At 37.7% G+C, this 20,582-nt stretch overlaps 4 protein-coding genes across 4 annotated transcripts in view; all 4 read right to left on the reverse strand.

Annotated features, from left to right (window-relative positions):
• The window catches only part of LOC113686655 (myeloid protein 1), a 19,990-nt gene extending 19,168 nt beyond the window's left edge, over positions 1-822 (reverse strand). The window contains exons 1-2 of the mRNA XM_089204211.1: positions 595-822; positions 62-118 (exon numbers count right to left, since the gene is read on the reverse strand). Of these exons, the coding sequence (XP_089060337.1) occupies positions 62-118; positions 595-700 (163 nt within the window). The 5' untranslated portion in view covers positions 701-822. The remainder of the gene's footprint in view (positions 1-61; positions 119-594) is intronic.
• A 2,564-nt stretch (positions 823-3,386) lies between these two features.
• On the reverse strand, positions 3,387-11,754 carry LOC113686659 (leukocyte cell-derived chemotaxin-2). The gene is made up of 5 exons (XM_027204306.2): positions 11,595-11,754; positions 5,550-5,655; positions 4,614-4,792; positions 4,058-4,243; positions 3,387-3,589 (listed from the first exon to the last, which is right to left on the reverse strand). Exons 1-4 carry the CDS (start codon positions 11,650-11,652, stop codon positions 4,059-4,061), a joined length of 528 nt encoding a protein of 175 aa, XP_027060107.2. The 5' UTR covers positions 11,653-11,754; the 3' UTR covers positions 3,387-3,589; position 4,058.
• Positions 11,755-14,163: 2,409 nt separating this feature from the next.
• LOC113686701 (octopamine receptor beta-2R) lies at positions 14,164-16,325 on the reverse strand. The gene has a single exon (XM_027204351.2). It carries the CDS (start codon positions 16,207-16,209, stop codon positions 15,172-15,174), a length of 1,038 nt encoding a protein of 345 aa, XP_027060152.2. The 5' UTR covers positions 16,210-16,325; the 3' UTR covers positions 14,164-15,171.
• An 814-nt stretch (positions 16,326-17,139) lies between these two features.
• On the reverse strand, positions 17,140-20,294 carry LOC113686663 (octopamine receptor beta-1R-like). The gene has a single exon (XM_027204310.2). It carries the CDS (start codon positions 19,739-19,741, stop codon positions 18,644-18,646), a length of 1,098 nt encoding a protein of 365 aa, XP_027060111.2. The 5' UTR covers positions 19,742-20,294; the 3' UTR covers positions 17,140-18,643.
• Positions 20,295-20,582: the final 288 nt, after the last annotated feature.

The raw sequence follows: 20,582 nt of genomic DNA on the forward strand, positions 1-20,582 counted from the left end.
TTTTTTTTTTCTAAATCCAGCTTCACATTACGGAGAAATAAATAACAAGAAGAATTTTTACCTGGTGTTGGTGGCTTTGGCTTAGGCTTAGGCTTGCTTCCACCGCCGCAGCCAAAAACTAAAACAACAAAGAAGATAAAGAAAATGTTTAAAATATTTGTAATAAACTTACGACAAAGAAAAGTAGTTCACTGAGTTAGGATTCAAGCTCCTCGCCGATTCCTTTTCTTTGCTCAAATTGCAAATTAGAAATTGATGGTCACTAACAACCACGATAAACATTATGGAAAAGTCAGGAAGGTATATAGTTTATCGCGATATCCGTTTCCAATGCAAATGAATATCATTCGAGTTTCGTTCCTTCTTCTACATGATTCGAACTAAAGAGAATCAGATAAATTGAGTATTCCAAAGATGTTATCCACTGTTTTGGATCAGGTCAATCGAAATATGTGTTTCATCGCGTTTTAGTTTTGAACTTGAAGGAGCAAAATTTTGACAATGAATTTTCTTAGCAACTTGCCGTCTGCAATTTTGGTAATTTAGTTATTTAAAATACTGCAAGGAAGCTAAAAGAGTAAGGAGTTTACTAACCTTCTTGAGACTGAAATATTCCTATGAAAACGATGGTAACGAAGAGCGGATATTTCATGATGAGAATTGCCTTTTCTACCTGTTCTTCCGTAAGTCTCAGGGGCATTGATCATAAAGACCGCGTTACAAACGTCTATATATAGGGCGTTTTCTATATTACCTCATCTAGGAAAATGTTATTTATATCCGTTTACCTCGACCAGTGGTTAAGGCATTGTTTACATGTACTGCAACGGTGCTGAAATACCGAATATAAAAAGAAACGTTTTTTTAATAGCGTAATGATTGATTGGTCTTCGTTAAAACAGAATTGCGGCGCTGTCTTACAAAACGCACGTTTTAACCTAATTAATACATTTTTTCCCGCAAAACTAATACACATTTACCACATATTTATTTTCTTCCTAAGGTAGGCTAGCAACACAAGTGCAATAAGCCAAGACAAAGCCATTTTGTCCTGAGTGCCATACTCCATAAAGTTTTTTCATTCGAGAAAGAAGAGGTCCTCCAAATTAAACGATCCCTGAAATGTGTGAATTTTCTAACTGTTTCACAAAGCATTTTTTTCCTTTCCCATCTTGAAGTTAAGCTTGTAATTTAGCAAAACTCCCGTACGGAAGTTAGCAATTTATCAGGACAAACTAGTCCGTGATTTCAAAGTTTTACTTCAGCACTACTTACGAGCTCAAGCATTCGACATCATATTTCAGAACAATCTCAGAGACAAACCATAGGAAACCTATATAATTATTGCAGATTGTAGTTATGAATTTAGAATTTCAGTCTATCGGTCCAACCTTACCGATCGTGCGAGATTTCAGTATCGAAGTCAAGGTCACGATATAAATAATTTAGTGAGCTAAAATAGTCAATTGTTTGCTTAACTCCAATCACGCAAGGCTACTCATGCGGTTTATAACATCATTATAAATGTATCTCCATATATCCGTATAGGTCATTCCACAAAGGCGGAAATACAGCTAGTATTGATTTTCCTTCGATGCTTCGTTTCACGCTAAAAGTTCTGTTAATCGAGGAAAAAGGATTAATTAACCTAAAAGTAAAATGATGATAGAATCGTCGCCATTTTTTATGAAGAATTTAGTTATCAGAAAAGGTTGTGTGTCTATTGTGATGTGAAATACGGGCTCGGCTTGTGGTGGATAATGACGTGCAATCGATAAAGTGCGAGAACCCACTGTATTGTGGTTGTCTGACTGACTAGCTTTAAGTTCTTTACGAGGAAGTAGCGACCATATTCGCCCATACGCACAGCATGCCAATAAAGATCTTTAACCCTTTACACCCTAACATCAGTATGCATATTCTCCATACTGCTCTCCATACATTTCTAAAGAGGCTGACAGGGAGAATTTATTTAACGGTCAAGAGCTGCTTTGTTTTGTGATCATCTCCTCTACTCTCATTACTTTCATGTTTGATTCAGAGTTGATATAGCGAGGAGAAATTTAAGTCACTCTAAGGGGCTAGAGGGTTAAAGGTATGTCTTTCATAATCAAAACTGCATGTATGACAGAGTGTTTCTCGACACTTCACTACAATTTTACAAACTGCCATACGAAGTAAGAAACATTTAAAAAAAATAGCGCCATTCAGTTCACTATCATAATGATCCTTAGATAAGAGTGAGTGCTTGTAAGCTATCAAAACTTCCCTAATATGATATTTGAAACTGTTCCCTAGAGATACGGGAAAGGGAATCTCTGAGCCTCCGAGAATAAAAATTTCTCAGAATCTTCGAGCGACCCACGTCTCAACTCTTGATTAAGTTCCTCTTTTGTACGTGCTCCACGCAAACTGCTCGTTACACCCCCGTTGTTCATCCGATTAGTTTCTTGAGTAGGCACGTAAGGACCTTTTTTCTCGTTTTTTCACCTCCCTTCAATACGTCGGGTAGGTATATAATTTGCTTTTAAATAGTGGTGTGTGGCGATTTTAATGCAATGTTAAAATTACCCGTTGTTTCAGCGTTTTCAGGTTGTTCCGTGTTGTTAAGTCAAGAATGATGTGAACGGAAACGACTAAGAAGTAATTTAGACAGAGTAATTTAGTATTATCAACTGAGCCCTTCGTCAGAGCGATTATCGCCCTGGCGAAAGACGTTATCAGCTCAGTTGATAATACTAAATTGCCCTGTAGCACCGATTGGTATGTAATCATTAGGATTCTATTCAATTTCTATCTTCTGAATTTTTTTCACTCCTGCCTAAGGAGTGTTCATTACTGCGAAGATCACTTCCGTGTTCATTTCTTTGTCCGCAGTTCACATATATGATTTTCATACATTTACAGTCATTTATAAGATTTCGCTTGTTTTCAGTCTGATATCAGCCAAATTTGTAGAAACTATAAACTCTTTGTTTTCATAGGTTTTCTTTAATAACTCTACTAAAGATCGTATCGCGGATCAGTTGAATAAATAGCACCAACAATCGAAGTGGTTTATAGGCCGTTCCTTCTGGGGTAGCTAATTACACCTAATAGGCCATTTTACAGTTGTGTACTTAGTTGCCAAGCCTTTGATTTGGAGTGAGGCTGAAGGTGACCTTGTTGTGTTAGAGACCAGAATCTAGTTAGCATGATAACAAATTAATTTGCATTTCAAAAGCAGCAAGGTTTGTATCATAACAAGGTCACCCTCAGCCTCACTCCTGTTCAAAGGCTTGGCAACCAAGCACACAACTGTAAAATGGACTATTGCACAGGATATGTTGTGTCAAGCAGTTGTAAGCGGTAGAATGAGGAACTCCAAAAAACGAAAAATTCATCAATAATTTTTGAACGGCTTTTATTATCCGAAAGAGAGAGTATTGATTTTAGGTAGATACTGCTCATGTTTAGTTTATTATTTCAGGATTTGAATGTATCAATTATTTTAAATTAAAAATACTCAGAGACCAAACAGCAGAAGAAGAGACTTTTGTCCTTTAATCATGCTTTTACATTACGTTATCCTCCGCTCCTGGTGCATAGACTGCAAGACATAACATACAAAAAACAAAAGGAATAAGAAAATCAGTAATCTTATAGTTAGAGAGGTTTGTACAGGTTATTAAAACTTCTCTCATTCTCAAAGTTTACGCACAGAAAAAACTCATTCGGAACTCTGTTACGGGTCTCCTCTTATCGGACTTTTTTTTTTAAGTTATCATCATTGCAATCTTGGCAGCATGTAGTGACTGCAATGAAGCGTTGTAATCTCAGAGAATATAGATATCACTAATTTGTTGTAGACTTTTTCCGTGTGTTACTGTAATTTCATCATAAGTATCTCGAATCTAAGCTATACAATCCCCAGGTGTGGACATGTGCCACTGTGTCGGCGTAAATTAGCTTGGATATCTCTACCTTAGGCCGGGCACGTAGTCGAGAGCAACGCGCGGTCATGAGTGTGGCCTATACTCGTTGCTTTACTGAGAGGAAGAAAGGAGAAGAGTCTTACCTTAACAGAAAAACTTAGTTGGGTTCATTGTCACTCCATTCTTGTCAACCTGCACTTGAACACTATTAGTCATACCGTAGCCATACTCGGGCGCCATGTTGGTCATGTAACCAATGAAAGTTCCGGCAGAAACGTAACGTCCATTGCGAGCTCTCTTCTTTACGAAAAACAACCTCACACCATAACCTGGAAGAAACGTTAGAAATGTGTCATCCCATCCCCTCATATCCCCTTTGTTCCTTCTTGGAAACTTGATGACCTATAATGAATTAGGAGGTGAACTGAGGTATGATCCAGGCCGCTGTGAAAGTTTTTGTGATATTGAAAATTTCTGGTTTGTTTAAGACTTTGCTCTACATAGAAGGGATCTGTGGGCAGATGCCAATTTGAGATTAAAAAGCCAAAAGGTGTTAGTTTAAAAGGCAATCCACGAGACTACAATATTGTAATACTGGAAGATTTTCCAGTTTTGCATTCAAAAATCAGCGAAAAAAATGAGATGAATTTCAAAACATCTGACTTTGATCAATTGTTAGGTTTAGGGTCCATGTTTTACCTCTCCATGCTCCAGTTCCTCGCAGGCGAATCGCAACGTTATGCGGTCTCCTGTTTTTCAAGAACGGCCTGTACGAATAGAGAACTCTAGCAGGAAAAGGTGCATATACCCTCGAACCAGCAGAGCACATGATATCAATTCCTTTGTTGGCCCAGCGAGTCCCATCCCTCTCGCAACACCTGCGTCAGAGAATAGTGAGCATAGCACAGACCATTGTTTGCATGAAGGAACCCAAAAAGACACTAGTAGTGTTGGTTCTTCCCCCACCCCTCCCCTCTTCTCTCAACCCTAATTTCTATCGTTAACATCTCCAGTAAATTATAGGGCTAAAGCAGTAGCAGACCTCTTGTTTTCAGACAATCGCCGTGGCCAGGTTGGCCTAGACGCGTTGATACCATTTTGTTCCGCAGAAGCGACGAGATTTCAAGATTGTTGGCAGTCAAATTTTAAAAGGAACATCTTTTTAAAGCTGGGATCTTAAAATATGTCTTCCTTCGAGGAAAAGAAACAACGAAGATGTGAAAAATAAAAACAAACAACTTTTTTTTTGGAAGTAGGTACATGCTCACACCGACACATAAAGCTCAACCTTTTCCTTAACCTGCAATCTCAAAAATGCCTGTCATAATTTCAATGGTTTGACGCTTATCGCGATTTCAAAAGCAACAGGGGGTGTTTAGATATCTCGAAAGAAGCAGCCCCTTACAAAGAAGGGATAGTTATCAAGAAAGGCTGCTCAGGAAAACCTAAAAGTAACGAGCAGGTAAAGAAAGTCTGCAACACTTTCTCCCCCGAATAATCAAGTTTCAAGCCCGGTTCCTGTTGCCTTGAAGGTCTGCGACTGTAAAGTAATGTTACACAAAAGACAAAGAAAAATACTTAGAGAAAGAAAGAGGAGGTTTCTTGGATGATTTCCAAGAATAAAGCGAAACATACCTTGGGGCCCCAAAGGCTCCACTGCCAAATCTATCCCATACTCGCATCATATTGAAGGGGTTGCTGGAGCAGATCTTAGAGAAGCACTTTTTTCTAATCGCTCCACCTAGAAATTATAAGAGTCCTTAGCTTTTTAAATCTGTCGTTTTCCCGTAATTAAAATGGTAGTGTAAACTTCTGTGAGTTATCACAGTACATGCGTTGTTGAAATTCATAGAAAAACAGCGGATATAGGGCTGTTTCGTTTCGACTTGAAGCTGTCAAGATTTCCCTATTAAGTAAAGAGGACGTCTCGGAAACGGTCCGAATCGTTTGCTTTAGATCGAAACCATAGTTATGAGATCTTAGCAGAGTTTCTCTCAGCGTACTTAATGCACCAAATGGGGAACAACTGAGCTTAAATTTTGAAAATACGATGCGCGTGATCGAGATTTTATAGCCTCATACTTCAAGTCGTCTTCATGAGCAGAGCGGCAAGGATGTAGTTTTAGGATTAGTTCACCATTTTTCCATCCCAGAAGTGCCAAAAAGGTTTTTCTTTGTAATGAATTAAAGAAAGCGTGTAGTCCATCAAATGCCCTAAAACCGTGATTGAAAAGAAACCAGAAACGCAATAGTTCACGTATATTTATTAAAATATACCGCCAAGGAATACATCTTGCGTAATGCGGCCTCTAAGTTAAGAGAGAATCCTTTCCATGAAGCAAATCTATACATTTCAGACGACGTATCAAAATCTGTGAGGGAGCAGCGCAAAAAGCTTAAAGAGAGGCACCTGAATGAAATCCGTAGTCGAGAAGATGTCCAATTCGCCTATATTCCTTGGAGCGTACCGGCCAGGATCATTTTTAAATTGAATGGTGAGTCAAAACTTAAGTCCTTCTACCTGCAAGCTGAAAATGCCAACACCAGCTAAACCGACTACTGGACTTGATCGCGTATTGCTTTACTATCAAATATACTATCTTTGCTCTAGAACTGTCTACAATATTTTAAGATGAATTATCTAGCTCTTCTTTTAATTTCACGAATTCGAAGGCCGCTCTTTGTTAATCTTTTTTTTTTTTTTTGACAAATGATAAAATACATTTATAGGAAGCCATAATTACTGTCAATCATGTTATTAAGTTAATATTTATCGGTTTAGAGCGAGTGCGGCTGAAGGGGAGAGAAAGGATGCTACACTCCTTCAGGAGGAAAGATGAAAATTTGAAATTTGATATTATTTTCCAAGCTAAATTATTTACTATGTGTTTATATTTTTGTGTCAGTGTTTTCGTTTCTTTGTGTAGAGCGATGCAAATAATTATTCAAAGGTGTGTTATAAGGCAAATGGTCTTCCAGGTTTTTTCCGTACCAAATAAGAAAAATCATAGCAGAAATGAGTGATTTTAGAATGCTTTCATTAAATGTTAGAGGCTTGAGCAATTTTAAGAAACGACGCGCAATTTTTGCATGGTGCAGAAAACAAAATGCAAATATTATTTTTCTTCAAGAAACGCATTCAACTGGAAACAATGAGAAACAATGGAAAGCTGAATGGGGTGCCCCTCTGGAGCTCGCTCATGGGAGTAGTGGTTCAAGGGGTGTTGCAATACTCTTTCGAAAGGGGTTTGATTGCAAGATAATTAAAAAAGTCATTGATCCCAATGGGAGATATATTAGTATCGAAGTTCAAATCAATGATGAAAAATATTTTTTAGTGAATGTTTACGGTCCAAACAATGATAATCAAGCTGTGCAATTCTATGATCATTTAACTGACGTTCTAAGGAAAGAAGGTCTCGCTTATGAAGATAAAATAATAATAGGTGGTGACTTCAATTGTCCCATTAATCCGCTACTGGACAAAAAAGGTGGGATACTGGTATTAAGGAAGAAAGTTGTTGAACGCATTGAAGAAATACAAACAACATTTAATTTGCATGATGTATGGCGTGTAAAAAATCCCCAAGCAAAAAGCTTTACATGGTCCCAAAAATCTCCATTTATTTTTTGTAGATTAGATTATTGGCTCATCTCAAATTCACTTCAGGACTTGATTAAAGATGTCAACATCATTGCAGCAATAAGGTCTGATCACTCAGCAATTTTCTTACATCTACAGGAAATCGAAGAATGTCAGCGAGGCCCGGGGTTTTGGAAAATGAATACTTCCTTATTGACTGATGAAAATTTTGTTCAAAAGATGAAAGAAAAGCTAGACCAATGGAAAAAAGAGGGGGAGGAATTTTCAGATGTGAGAGTTGCTTGGGATTGGATTAAATATAAAGTCAGACTCTTTTGCATAAATTACTCAAAAGAAGTAGCTAAGACCAAAAGGGAGAGAGAAGAAATGCTGCAAAGAAAATTGCAAATTGCTCAAGCACAGTTTCAGCAGGCCCCCTGTGAGGAGGTCGAAAAAATTCTTGATGAATGCAAAGCAGACTTGGAAAATTTTTATGAGGAAAAGGCTAATGGATTAATTGTGCGTGCCAGGGCGAGGTGGCATGAATACGGAGAAAAGAATACTAAATATTTTTTGAGTTTAGAAAAGAGAAATTACACCAGGAAACACATAAGAAAGCTCTGTTTAAGTGGAGTCATTACTAAAAACTATCAAAAAATATTGGATTCCGCTACGGAGTATTACAAGAACTTATATAGTAGCAAATTGGAGGTAGACCAATCTGACTCATTACATCCCTTTCTTGGAAATTCGAATATTCCACGACTATCGCAAGAGGAAAGATTAAGCTGCGAGGGTCATATAACCATAGAGGAATGTGTTAAAGCACTTGATACCTTTGACGCGGGGAAGACGCCTGGAAATGATGGAATTCCTTTTGAATTTTATAAAATTTTCTGGAATTCTGTTGGTGAATTAATGACTGAAGTTTTTAATCATTGTTTTAAGCTAGGGCAAATGTCAAATTCTCAAAAGCAGGCGATCATCACCTTGATCGACAAAAAAGGAAGGGACAGGATGTTTTTGGAAAATTGGAGACCAATCTCGTTGATTAATGTCGACTCAAAAATCGCAACTAAGGTCATCGCAAATAGAATAAAAAATGTTCTTCCCTCTGTAATCCATGCAAATCAATCCGGTTTTATGAAGGGTAGGTTTATTGGGGAAACAGCTCGTTCAATCTTAGACATTATCGCTCATACTGAATCCCTACAGTTACCAGGTGTTTTACTGTTTATTGATTTTGAAAAAGCTTTTGACACCATAGAACATGAATTTCTTTATAAAGCATTAGAGTGTTTTAATTTCGGACCCTCCTTCATGAAGTGGATTCAAACGTTTTACAATAACCTCTCAGGTTGTGTTCTTAATAATGGTTTTTTCTCTTCTCCTTTTCAACTAGAAAGGGGTGTTAGGCAGGGAGACCCTCTGTCGCCTTATTTATTTTTAATTGCCATTGAAATTATGGCGATATCTATAAGAACAAATGAGAATATTGAAGGCATAAAAATCGGGGAAGATGAAACTAGGTCTCTGTTGTACGCCGACGACATGACAGCTACTCTAGCAAATATTTCATCAGTCGAAAAAGTAATACAAATCCTTAATGACTTCGAAAAATGTTCTGGCTTAAAAATGAACCTTTCTAAAACCAAAGCTATGTGGGTTGGAAAAAACAAAAATTCTTTAGAAACACCTCTGGACCTTGAGTGGTGTACAGGTGTTAAGACCCTAGGTATTCACTTCTCCTGTGATCAAGAACAAGTTATAAAACAAAATTTCCAGGATAGATTAAATGAAGTTCAAAAAATGATTAATTTATGGAAACTCAGAGGTCTCTCCCTATTTGGCAAAGTAACAATAATTAAATCTTTCCTAATCCCAAAATTATTATATGTTTCCTCAATAATAGAAACCCCACCCGAGATTATTAAACAGATGGAGAAAATGATCTACAAATTTTTGTGGAAAGGCCCTGATAAAGTCACAAGGCTTTCTGTGATAAATACTTTAGAGAATGGTGGACTGAATCTCACAGACCTTGAGCTACATATTAAAGCATTAAGATTGTCCTGGATTCCGCGTCTCATAGATGAGAAGGAAGGGTCCTGGATTTCTTATCTCAAATACAACTTAAAAAAATACGGAGGATGTTTTCTTTTTAGATGTAACTATGATGTAAATGATCTTGACTTAAGTCTTAGTAAGTTTTACTTACAGCTTCTAAGATGGTGGGCGGATTTTAGATGCTCCTTTTCTGATGTGAATTATTCTCAAAATGTAATTTGGAATAATAAGGATATACGAATTAATAATAAACCTGTTTTTTATAAAACATACTTTGACAAGGGCATAACTTATTTGAATGATTTACAGTTCGATGTTGACAATGTGCGTTCTTATGAATTCTTTAAGCAAAAAGGACTTAACACTAATTTCCTGACTTGGACAGCCTTGAGATCTTCTATTATTAATATGAAATCAAAAAGCTCCTGCCCCATCCCCACAGCGGGTAATCTCGATCCTATGAATTTTGATTATAAGTCTAAATCTTTTAATGCATATACTGCAAAGTGTAAACAGTTTTATTCTACGATGATAACAAGTAAAGCGAGAATCCCGAATGGCTTTAAAAAGTTGACAGCGGATTTTGAGGTTTTAAATGCGCAGGAAGTTTTCTCTATTCCTTATCTTGTTGCGAGCGAAACGTATGTTTGGTCGTTTCAATACAGAGTATTGAATTTCATTTTGTTTACAAACGATAAATTGTTCAAAATAGGGTTAAGTGATTCGGACAAGTGTTCTTTTTGTGGATCCTATACGGAAGATCTGTACCACCTCTTCTTTAACTGCTCCTTTGTGCAAGCTTTTTGGAACGTATTTACAGTCTGGTGGTTTAATCTTAGTGGCGAATATTTAATTTTGTCTTTAAAAGATATTATGGTTGGCTTACTTCAGAGGAATGATCTGTTAAATTATTTGATAATTTTAGGGAAATTGACTATTTGGGAATGTAGAAAAAATAACACCTCTCCAATATTTAGATTGTTTTTGCACAAGGTTGAAGTTAAAAAACAAGTTGAAAAAATAATTGCTATAAGAAACAGAAAGCTTCGCGATTTTCAAATTAGATGGGAATTTCTCATATAATTTTGTGTTTGCCCTTTTTTTAAGGAAAAGAATGGAAGACCAATGCATAAACTTAGATCTCATATTCTTCCTTGTTTATTAGTTTATTGTAGTTTATTTTTGTTAGAGAATTAACTGGGCGTCGCCATCGCCGGTATGTGTCACTGTGCAATGTTAAAAGAAAATAGTACTTTTTGTATGTAATAGCATAATTAGTAGATTGTGTTGTTAATAGAGCTGGATACTGTAAGTAGTGTAATTATTAGTGACTGTAAGTAGTGTAATTATTAGTGACTGTAAGTAGAGTAATGTAAATAAGCATTGTAATTAGTGTAAGTGGTGTTTCATATTGTATTGTAAGCATTGTGTTTGTAATTAAAAAAAAAAAAAAAAAAAAAAAGAAACGCAATAGTATTCATATAAAATGATATACAGCACACACTGACACAGTCGAAAGAAAATTTACATTGCTGTTATATTGCATTGTCTTAAAATTCGAAACTAAACTCAGTGTCATTTTTACATGGTAGCTTCGAAACGGCACAATTTCATTTCGCTAACTTTTATTATCAAACATAAATGTGTAGATGTTCCTCAGTTATAATTTTTTAAAGGAAATACATGTCCAATAAAATTTTTACACTTTTAAACTGGTTTGCCAACTGTGAAAACAGCTCAAAATACCATTCCGCTTTCTCTGAGTGATAACCGGACGAGCTTAAAAGATGTTTTCGCAATTCAAGTATTCGTGTATTTCTGAAATAGCAAATCGATTTGTCTAAAATATCGTTCTCGCTGAACTCTGTCGTAATGGCAGCATCATTTGTATAAACTTTATATCATGAGTTTTCATATATCGAACACTGTTAAAAATGGTTGCCGGTTTAACTCGCTGAAACTGCGCAGATCGTAAATATGCATTTTGATCAGAAAGAATTATATTGTACTTCGAATAGTACTTGTCTTACCTTCCATTGATTGAGCAATTATTCCGAAGGCAATGGCAATAACAAGCGGAAATTCCATGGTGAATTATCAACAGCGGCCACCGAAGCAAAGAGGACAATGCACTTGAATGCTTGTGGCGTTCTGTGTTAAATAATGTTGTCATCACGTGGATAAACGAATACTTTAACCCTTTTAGTGGATGTTATTTTACTATAGTTTCGAAACTGTTTAATTTAATATGAACTTCCTGAAAAACCGAAAGTGTCGTTCGTGAAATCTTTAAGAGAGCAGTCGTCAGTTTGTGTGAACGATGGAAAGGAACTTGTTGACTAACATCAAATATTTTTGTCTCACTTCCCGTCTTTCTCGATGAAGGTTGGCTGATATCGTTTTTTTGTAAGCCGATGCGATACTGAGTACAAAACCAACTTTTCTTTCCTTGAATATCGATATGCATACTTGAGTTTGCAAGCAAGTCACTTGACCTTCCTACCAAACACAAGGTTGTCTCGCAAGGTCATTAGTAATTGCAGTTCAGTGCTCTGACATCTCGTGAAAATTACAGACATACAAGTTAAAAATTGCAATTTATTATCCACATTTGTCCACAAAATCATGGTAACCAGAAGAACGCAGGATCCCGGCGGAGGAGAAAAGCTTTAAGTGGATTCTCATATGGTTGTCGTATCAGATATCGGTATCGGCCCACTCCTTACTTTTCGACCACGGACGAAAATGCGACTTTATCACGGAAAATCTTGGATTTAAGCCATTAACTTTTTAAACTCGGATCGAAACCTAGCAGGCAGGTAAGAAAGGATAAAGCTATGGATTTAATAAAGAAACATTTCAATTAAATGTTCGTAACACTTTTCATGCAATTTGTCTGCTGGATCGGTCTTTGAATGTAAGAGTAGCCCTGCAAACTGACGGGCGCATAGTTTATGTTCTGTTGATCGCCAAGGACAACTTAAAAAAGAAATTTAGAAAACTAAACAAGGATCAAGACGCCCCAGAATCACTTCTTCACGGAAAATCAGAATTAAAACCATTTAAAACCGGTTAAGGAAAGTGATTCTGAAATTCAAGGAGCCTTTTGCAGTTGGCAAATGCTAAAGAAGCTTCTCTAATCTCCTCATTCCTTAATTAATGATCGATCTTCTCATCGATATACAGAATCGTTATTTTTAAGAAGGGTAATTTACTTTACTAGCCTCTCCGATTGGCGTACAAAGACAAGGAAACTGGAAAATAGTATTTCCATTGTGAAAAGGTATCTTTGGCATCTGGAAGGGATCCCAAGCAAATTTTAGCTTGGCACTGTCTCTTCCATATGTTCGGAGGTCATGAAAGGCTACTGCTATAATTCCGACGACTGACAGCATCATTTGATATAAGTACCAACTTCAGATGTTCAAAACTTTTAAGGCTGCTGGTTAAGGTCAGATCTGTATGTGGCAGGTCAGTATGCTTATTTTTTTAACACAGTTCATTTTAAAAACTTTCTGAACACTGCGATTACATTAGTTTCTAGCTTCAAACTTATCTTTCATCTGAAGGCGTAAAAATTCAACATGATAGTTTGAGGTTAACAACGAACCGATAACTTTCAGAGTGATTAATGATCCGTGACATCAAACCAAATTTTTAAAAGATCTCTGTAAACGAGCACAGGTCGTGACCTCTAAACAAACCTGGGTGGCCTATTCGCACCTTAAACCTCATGGATTTGATACGAGGAATCCCCGCCACCAACCAAAACCTAAACATAAGGATTACAGTGGTGTGAAAATTTTTACACAACGTCCAATATATGGGGCTTTAACGCTTAATAAAAACAAACAAACAAAAAGTCAGATGTTTAAATGGAATATTCACTCATTAATGTTTTGCGGATTCTTTAGGTGGGTTTCCGCAAAAGGCCACCCGGATAGAGGGGCAGACGGTGCTAGAATATCTCTGCGAAGACTTTTGACTTTAGTAGATGTCGTAGGTCAGTTAACCAATCGTGGGTGATTCAAATCAACCCGCCAACGCAGGTCGCGTAAGGAAGTTCCTTTGCTTATTTTCGAAGCCAAGCTATGATAGATTCTCATCGGCTACGGAATTATTATCCTGTAAAAATGCAAGGATCTGCAAGTAACTTAAGAGAACTATTTGACACAAGACTTTTCCTCTAATCCAATAATTAGAGTGAATAAAGAAGGGTTGGACTTCCTACGTGACATTGTAAGAGTCAAGAAAAGGATCGAAAGCTCTTTGTTTTTATTGAAAATTAATGCACAATATAGGCAATCGATTTATTTCATATTTCAATTCCGATATTGGTAATAGCTTCTACTGTAAACACGAATTTCTTTCTGTTTTCGCATTGATTCATCAGAACTTGACGTAATCGAAAGAGATATCATGACAAACATTAATATTGTTTAGTGGAAAACATCATGGAATTTTCAAAACGTAGAACCATACCTATTAAACTTCAAGAACTGAGAAAGGATAATTAGAAGGAAATAAATTTTAAAATTTTTCAATCTTGACTGACAATCATTCCGTCGCAGGCTGTTAAATACGGAACTCGGACAATGCTCCAGTTGCAATTATTTTTATTAAACGCAAACAGACTCGGAACTGGACAATCTATCCTTGACAACCAGACATTTCTAAGTTTTTTGTACATATTTTAGAGATAATTCTAGCCTAAAAGCTAAGGTTCTTACACTCATACACTTTAAATAAAATATGTTTGTGTCACTTTTTGAAAATGACTTCATGTTTTACGATAAATATGGGAATGTTGGGTCCAATATCAAAACTAACACACGTCTTTACACTGTTTGTCAATGAAATATTAAAGACAAATTCAACCTTTTGTTACAGTGTACTATTCCTAAAAGAATACTTCTTATGAAAAAAAAAAAAAAATATCTTACAAAGTACACGAACATACGCTTGTTGTCTATTTGGCTCCTCGGAAAAAAGAGCCGTGTCATTTAATTGCAATCTTAGAGTGTAGTCAGGCGATTGATGAGTAAGTACGTATTTATAAACAATGCCGATTACAGGACAGATTTTGCATGGCTTGCAGATTCTGTGTCATTCCTGTTTCCACTCCTTTTTACAAGGTGATCGAGACAATTTTTTTGGATAACGTGATTTTCTTTCTTGTCAGTCCCAGAGCGCTCTCTTCTAAAATCTTCGTGAAAGAAACAATGAAACAATATAGGTATATCTTTATTAATATTGTTGGAGATAGAGTTGTTACTTCCGTTGCTTTTATGGTGATATGCGACCTTTAATTTGCCGCAAGAGACTGTTAAGTAAAAGTTTGTGATGCTTAGTAGTCAATGGGTATACCTACCGCACGGTAATCTTGAAGTAAGAACCAACACCTTTCAACTTATCGCGCAGATGTTTTAAAACCGGTGAGAGAATACGAAAAAATGCCAGTCAGAGAGTCGCCTGACTCTCCATTTGGATCGAGGAACATCTCTCTCACTTTGTTCAGCAAATTCTTTGCAATCCACTTATGAATGAAAATTAAAAAGACTGAGTAAAAAACCAGTTAAACTATCCTTTTTCATTAAGGAATATCTCTTATTTCAGACTACCTACTCTGCCCAGTCCACGTCTGACCGCTCTGAATAATCTTCTGTAAGAGTCCATAAAGTTTCTGTTGTTGAATGAGTAAAGAACAGGGTTTAAAGCAGAATTTAGGTAGCCCGTCATGAGGGTGACGTAAAAGGCTTCTTGCGGTATGTTAAGGAGACATTCGTGACACAGGTTACCAATGATGCTGAGGATGCTGTAAGGCAACCAGCACAGTAAGAAAACGCTTACAATCACCGCAATCCGCTTAGCTGCTCTGATGTTCCTTTGAAGCAGGAGGTTTGCTTGGGTGTTATGCGCCACTGGGGAATCAATAGGTCGAACAGCTCTAGTGTGGCGACGGATCTGGCCATAGATCATGATATAAACCACGCACATAGCCAATGAAGGAACAATGAAGTGCAGCACAGACACTAAGACACTGTATAGGTGAGAACCGTTGAAGAAACATATACTACCGTTGACGCTTTTCGTCCTAAAACGCCATAATGTCCAACCCGTCATGGGCAAAATGGAGAAACCGAGGGAATACACCCACAGAGCTGTCATGCAGCCGACGATGCGACTTCTAGTCGTTTCCTTTCCGCTGCGGAACTGTTTCAGAGGCTGGCTTAAGGTGAGGTACCGATCGATACTCAAGCCCAACAGAGTGAGATTCGAGGCAGGAACAGTCAGCAGGTAGGTGGTGGTCCAAAGTTTACAGGCTGCTTCTCCATGAAACCACAACCCGTTGTTGAGAATGACATAGACGTCGAATGGAACCACTAACATGGCTGCAAGAAGATCAGACACGGCCAGAGATACGATAAAAAGACTTGTGGTAGCTTTTCGCAAGCTTGGGCTGAAAAGTGTCGCGGTGCAAACCAGAGTGTTACCAATGATCGCCGCCACCATGATAACAATAAAAGCAGTCACAATGAATACGGTGAATTCCTTAGAAAAGTTCAAATATCCCTGAGGTCCCACTGGGGATTTCGATGTGGTATTATGAGCTTCATCCGAAGCGTTGGTCGTAAAGCTGCTCATTTTTTTTTTTCCCAAATCGTGCGAGCGCAGCTGTAGAGTGTTGTGAAGGACACGATAACAGCGCGATATAATGCGAGTAAATGGGAATGCATTGTTATACTCTGCTCTTCTAATTAATTATCAGATTCCATTACGTGAGAGCACTCTTCAGAGTTCCTTTGTTCTCAAGAATGAATGTCATAAACAGTTAGACTCAAGTCACTTTCTATTTGTATCCTCAAAAGCGTGCGTACCTCTGCAGAAATTAAAACGTATTTTTTGGCCACTTTTAATCTCTCTTTTGATCACTCATTGCGTTGGTAAAAGCGCACAGCTCGCTAAAAAAGAAATAATTTCTGTACTTTGCCCTTATACAATAACAATATCTTCCTTAAGTGACTAAAACTGGCAAGTTCTTATGTTTTTCGAACAACAAGAGGGAAAGACTGGTTGCAGTCAGTTGTCTTGGTTGTTTGAGATTCCTCTACTCTTCACGAAAGTTGCCCCAAAATTTTTCAGATTCTCAACAGGGCAGAGCTTGTTTATCTTTCGGACAGTTTAAGACACTCTTACCGAAACGTATTCCGTGACACAATCAATATTGGTTCAATTCAACCCTCATTCAAAAGTGATATAACATCTGTGGTTCAAATTCTTTTGTACTTTATACTTCAGAAGGCTTTTTGTGATACATATTCTTCCGCTTTTAGTTGAAATACTTTAATAAGAGCACTGGATGACTAAACAACTTAAGGAGAGGATGCGGAAATCCTTTCATTTAACCCAATAAAAAAGGTTCCTGAACGGTTAAATCTAAAACGAGGCTAAACAGAAATTTGTAAGACGTGCATTATCAACAGAAGGCCGACATCAGCTTTTATTACGACCGTTGCCATTAACTGGCGCCAGGAGTGCAACTGATATTGCATTTTTTTCTTTTTCACTAAACAGTTTTAAGATTGCTAAGCTATATTGCCATTGTTTGATGAATTTTCTTCGGATCTTGGACGGTGGGTAATGTCAAGTCTAGGAAATATAGTGAATGTAACTTCAATATATAACATATTTTCCTCACGATACAGTCATAGTTGGGAATTAAGCTGTTACTAGTTTGTTGTCAAAGCTACAGCAGTTCAAAGGTCACTACTCTAGAATTATTTACGCATCATCTCTCTAATTTTGACTGACATCTTTCATCTACGACCTAAGCAGAAATATTTACCAGTGAGATTATCTCGACAGCTATAACATGCTATTAAAGCAATTTTTAGATGGCTGAAGGAAAAACACTCAAGCAACAAACAAAGTTAAACAGAAACCGCTTTCGTTTTATCTATGCAAAGTTTCATATTGCATAATTTAAATGAAACGAAACGATGGGATAATTTGAAGAATCGTTGGGAAAGCTTTTGTGCGCGACATTTATACAAAACTTTCAAAATATTTTAATGTGTTTTGATTTTTGCTTTTAGAATGAAATTGCTTTGCAATCTCTCTCCCAATGGTCATCAAAGCTTGTTCAATTTCTAACATTTGATTTATGAGCGCTTTCACCATTAATTTTTGTTTCTATGACAATATTGTCTTCTGTGGATTTGGTGTCATTTCAAAGCGACAACAATTATTCAACTCTCAGGGTTTGTTTATAAACTTTCTCCTTGATTCACTAAAAATCGGACAGTGCTGAGTGGTTTTTAACATAATAAATTACACAGTAGATAGTACTGAACCTAAAAGGAAAAATTAGCGTAAAACACACCTTTCAAATTTTTCCTCCTAAAAAAAACTTCAACTTTCCAAGTATTCCGTTGATCTCTTTCTCCTTGACCGTGTCGTTCGAAGCAAGATTCGCTCTAATACTGGTTTGATTGTCATGGCAACCTATGGGTTTTGTATACGCAGTCATCTTGGGGTTGATGTCATAAAAATATTGTTGTCCATCGTGGTTTTGTAGATAAAATGAAACGTTTAATCATTTTCCTCACGATGTTGATTCAGGCCTGGATTTATGTTTATCGGGTCACGAACAACCCAGCCCTGAATATCTTTACGTGACGTTCAAACTGAAATACCGTGGACGTGGAACGCGATTGAGTAATGAGTGTTTGCCTTTTTTTTTAGGGTTATATTTTCAGTTTTTAAAGATACATCCATTCTGTAAGTTGCCCGAGATAATAGTTTGAAATGATTTTATATAGTATTGTTTCCATAAATTATATGAAGCGCTCGTGAATTCCACAGAGTTGACGCTCTTTGAATGTTACTTAATTACAATAAGGGTACAATTTTTCGAATAATACCTCTTTCATTTATGATATATTGGGATCTCGCACTCCCGGTTCTTAGGAATCACTACTTTTTACACAGAGGAAAACTAAAACCGTAGCAGGCAGCTTTAGAACAAAACAGTTACCGAGAAAATGGTTAAATCCAAACTCAGCACAGGCAGCCCAGTTTACAAAGTGGTGGTTCGGGTTAGCGTGCTCTGTCCTGTACTGTTGTTACCCAGTAACTTTCTGCACTTTTGGTTTCCAGTTGTAAGAGTTGAAGGTATCCGCGGAGTAACCTTGCAACGGAACGCGGGAGCAAGCCTGGATAAGGCGTTCCTAAACTGCTTATTCCTTAGCGCATAAAGATAAGGATTCAAAGCTGAGCTTGAGTATCCTAGCATAAGAAAGACAATGTATAGTTCTCTGGGGATGGCTAGTATACATGACTGACATGCCATGAGCATGATTGTCGCGACGATGCTGAGAACAGTATGCGGCATCCAACAGAAGAAAAATGCGCAGGCAAGGATAAGGATATTCTTTGTTGTCGTTATCCGCCGTTTCAAGCTCTTGGCCGACTTTCTTCCAATGTCAGGTGAATTCTGCAAAGGATCTAGCACCTCCTGTTTGCTAAGACCACTCGCAATTTTGTAGATTCGCCAGTACAGCCCGCACATAAACACGGTTGGCAAGATGAAATTGATGGAGGAGCTCAACAAAGAATATTCTGTAGTTATGTTGAAGTCACAATAACCGACCGCAGTTAGGCTTTGAGGAACCCGTTTCCAGCCTAAGACTGGTGCAAGCGCAAAAAGCCCTGAATAGATCCACAGCCATAGGATCACCAGAGCTGCGCGCTTACGGCTCATGAACGGAGTCTGGCGAAAACGGTTCAGCGGGTCCTTGAGGCTCTTGTAGCGGTCCACGCTCACAGCCAAAAGGTTCCAAATAGACGAGGGCACAGTGAGGAGGTACGCTGTGGTCCATATCTGGCAGAGGAGCTCTCCGTGGTACCAAGTATTATTGGTTAAAAGCTGTTCCAGATCGAAGGGCATTGCGAAGCACGCGGTAAGCAAATCACTTACAGCTAGCGAAAATATGAAATGATTCGTCGGTGAGATGCGAACGATTGCACTCAAGATAAATGCGAGACAAGCCAACAGATTTCCAGTGAATGCCACGGTGATTATAACAACATAAAGTGTCACACTGAAATACTTAAAGCCAGGACTCCACAATAACACTACTGGCGTAGCAGAGTGATTTGTTACCGAGAAATTCATCTTGACTTGACGGATAGGACAACGAAGATTTACGAATTTTTACGAAATACCTCGAGTTTGTTGTGGTGAGAGAGATCGACCATTACAAATGAAACTATTAGCTCAGTCCTGTGTCGATCAGTTTTCGGTCAGTACAAAGAAATAATCCAAATACTTGACCAAACTGATAATGTCCACCTAAGCTCGGCTTTCACTTCGCAAGATATTCGTTGTTCGCCTAAAAAAAGGGCAAAAATTCGTTCTTTTAACAAAGCACTGTCGGCAATGTAACCAAGAGACGTTGCAAAGTCTCTGGAGTTCTTAATGCTGATGTTTTTCGGGATTTCAGATCCTGCCTTGCAGATTTCACAAACTGAGATTCATATGTGTAGAAATCGTGAAATATTCCATTTATACCACTCGAGTGCTCTGGCTGTGAAGAGATTTAATGCTGAGGGAGAGTTGCGCGGCAATCCTTAGCACTTCTGCAATGAACTTCACGCTTGTGAATCTGACAAGAAAATGCCAAAGGTTCTTGACTGTAACCTCCTGATACGCGCAGCTCACAAATGAATGACCTGTTTAGAAAACAAAATTGGCCATAACATCAATTTATTATCGTTTATTAGTGAGGTGTTCCGGTGATTGTTCCGCACTGAAGGACAGTAAGTGACGAATTGATGTTCAGGAGGAAATCATCTGTCAGACTACAACAAGAAATAACCCTTCAACTTGACGTTTATAGGTGAAAATCATCGATCACGGCTCCAGTTTAATGAAGCGACACCAATCGCAGCACACCAACGAAGGGATACCTCAAGGCTAGAGCTAGGCAACCCTCACGTTATAGCTTTGATTGTTT

Source organism: Pocillopora damicornis, chromosome 4 (assembly GCF_964200805.1).
Source record: "Pocillopora damicornis chromosome 4, jaPocDami1.2, whole genome shotgun sequence".
Classification (NCBI taxonomy): domain Eukaryota; kingdom Metazoa; phylum Cnidaria; class Anthozoa; order Scleractinia; family Pocilloporidae; genus Pocillopora; species Pocillopora damicornis.

What these genes read in the sequence shown, in the direction of transcription:
- LOC113686659 (XM_027204306.2), bottom strand. Translation starts at nt 11,652, where the DNA reads ATGGAATTTCCGCTTGTTATTGCCATTGCCTTCGGAATAATTGCTCAA. An exon ending in AATTGCTCAATCAATGGAAG is followed by an intron (nt 5,656 to 11,594) that starts GTAAGACAAGTA and finishes TATAATTTCTAG; the next exon opens with GTGGAGCGATTAGAAAAAAG. An exon ending in AGGAACTGGAGCATGGAGAG is followed by an intron (nt 4,244 to 4,613) that starts GTAAAACATGGA and finishes CGTTTCTTCCAG; the next exon opens with GTTATGGTGTGAGGTTGTTT.
- LOC113686701 (XM_027204351.2), bottom strand. Translation starts at nt 16,209, where the DNA reads ATGAGCAGCTTTACGACCAACGCTTCGGATGAAGCTCATAATACCACA.
- LOC113686663 (XM_027204310.2), bottom strand. Translation starts at nt 19,741, where the DNA reads ATGAATTTCTCGGTAACAAATCACTCTGCTACGCCAGTAGTGTTATTG.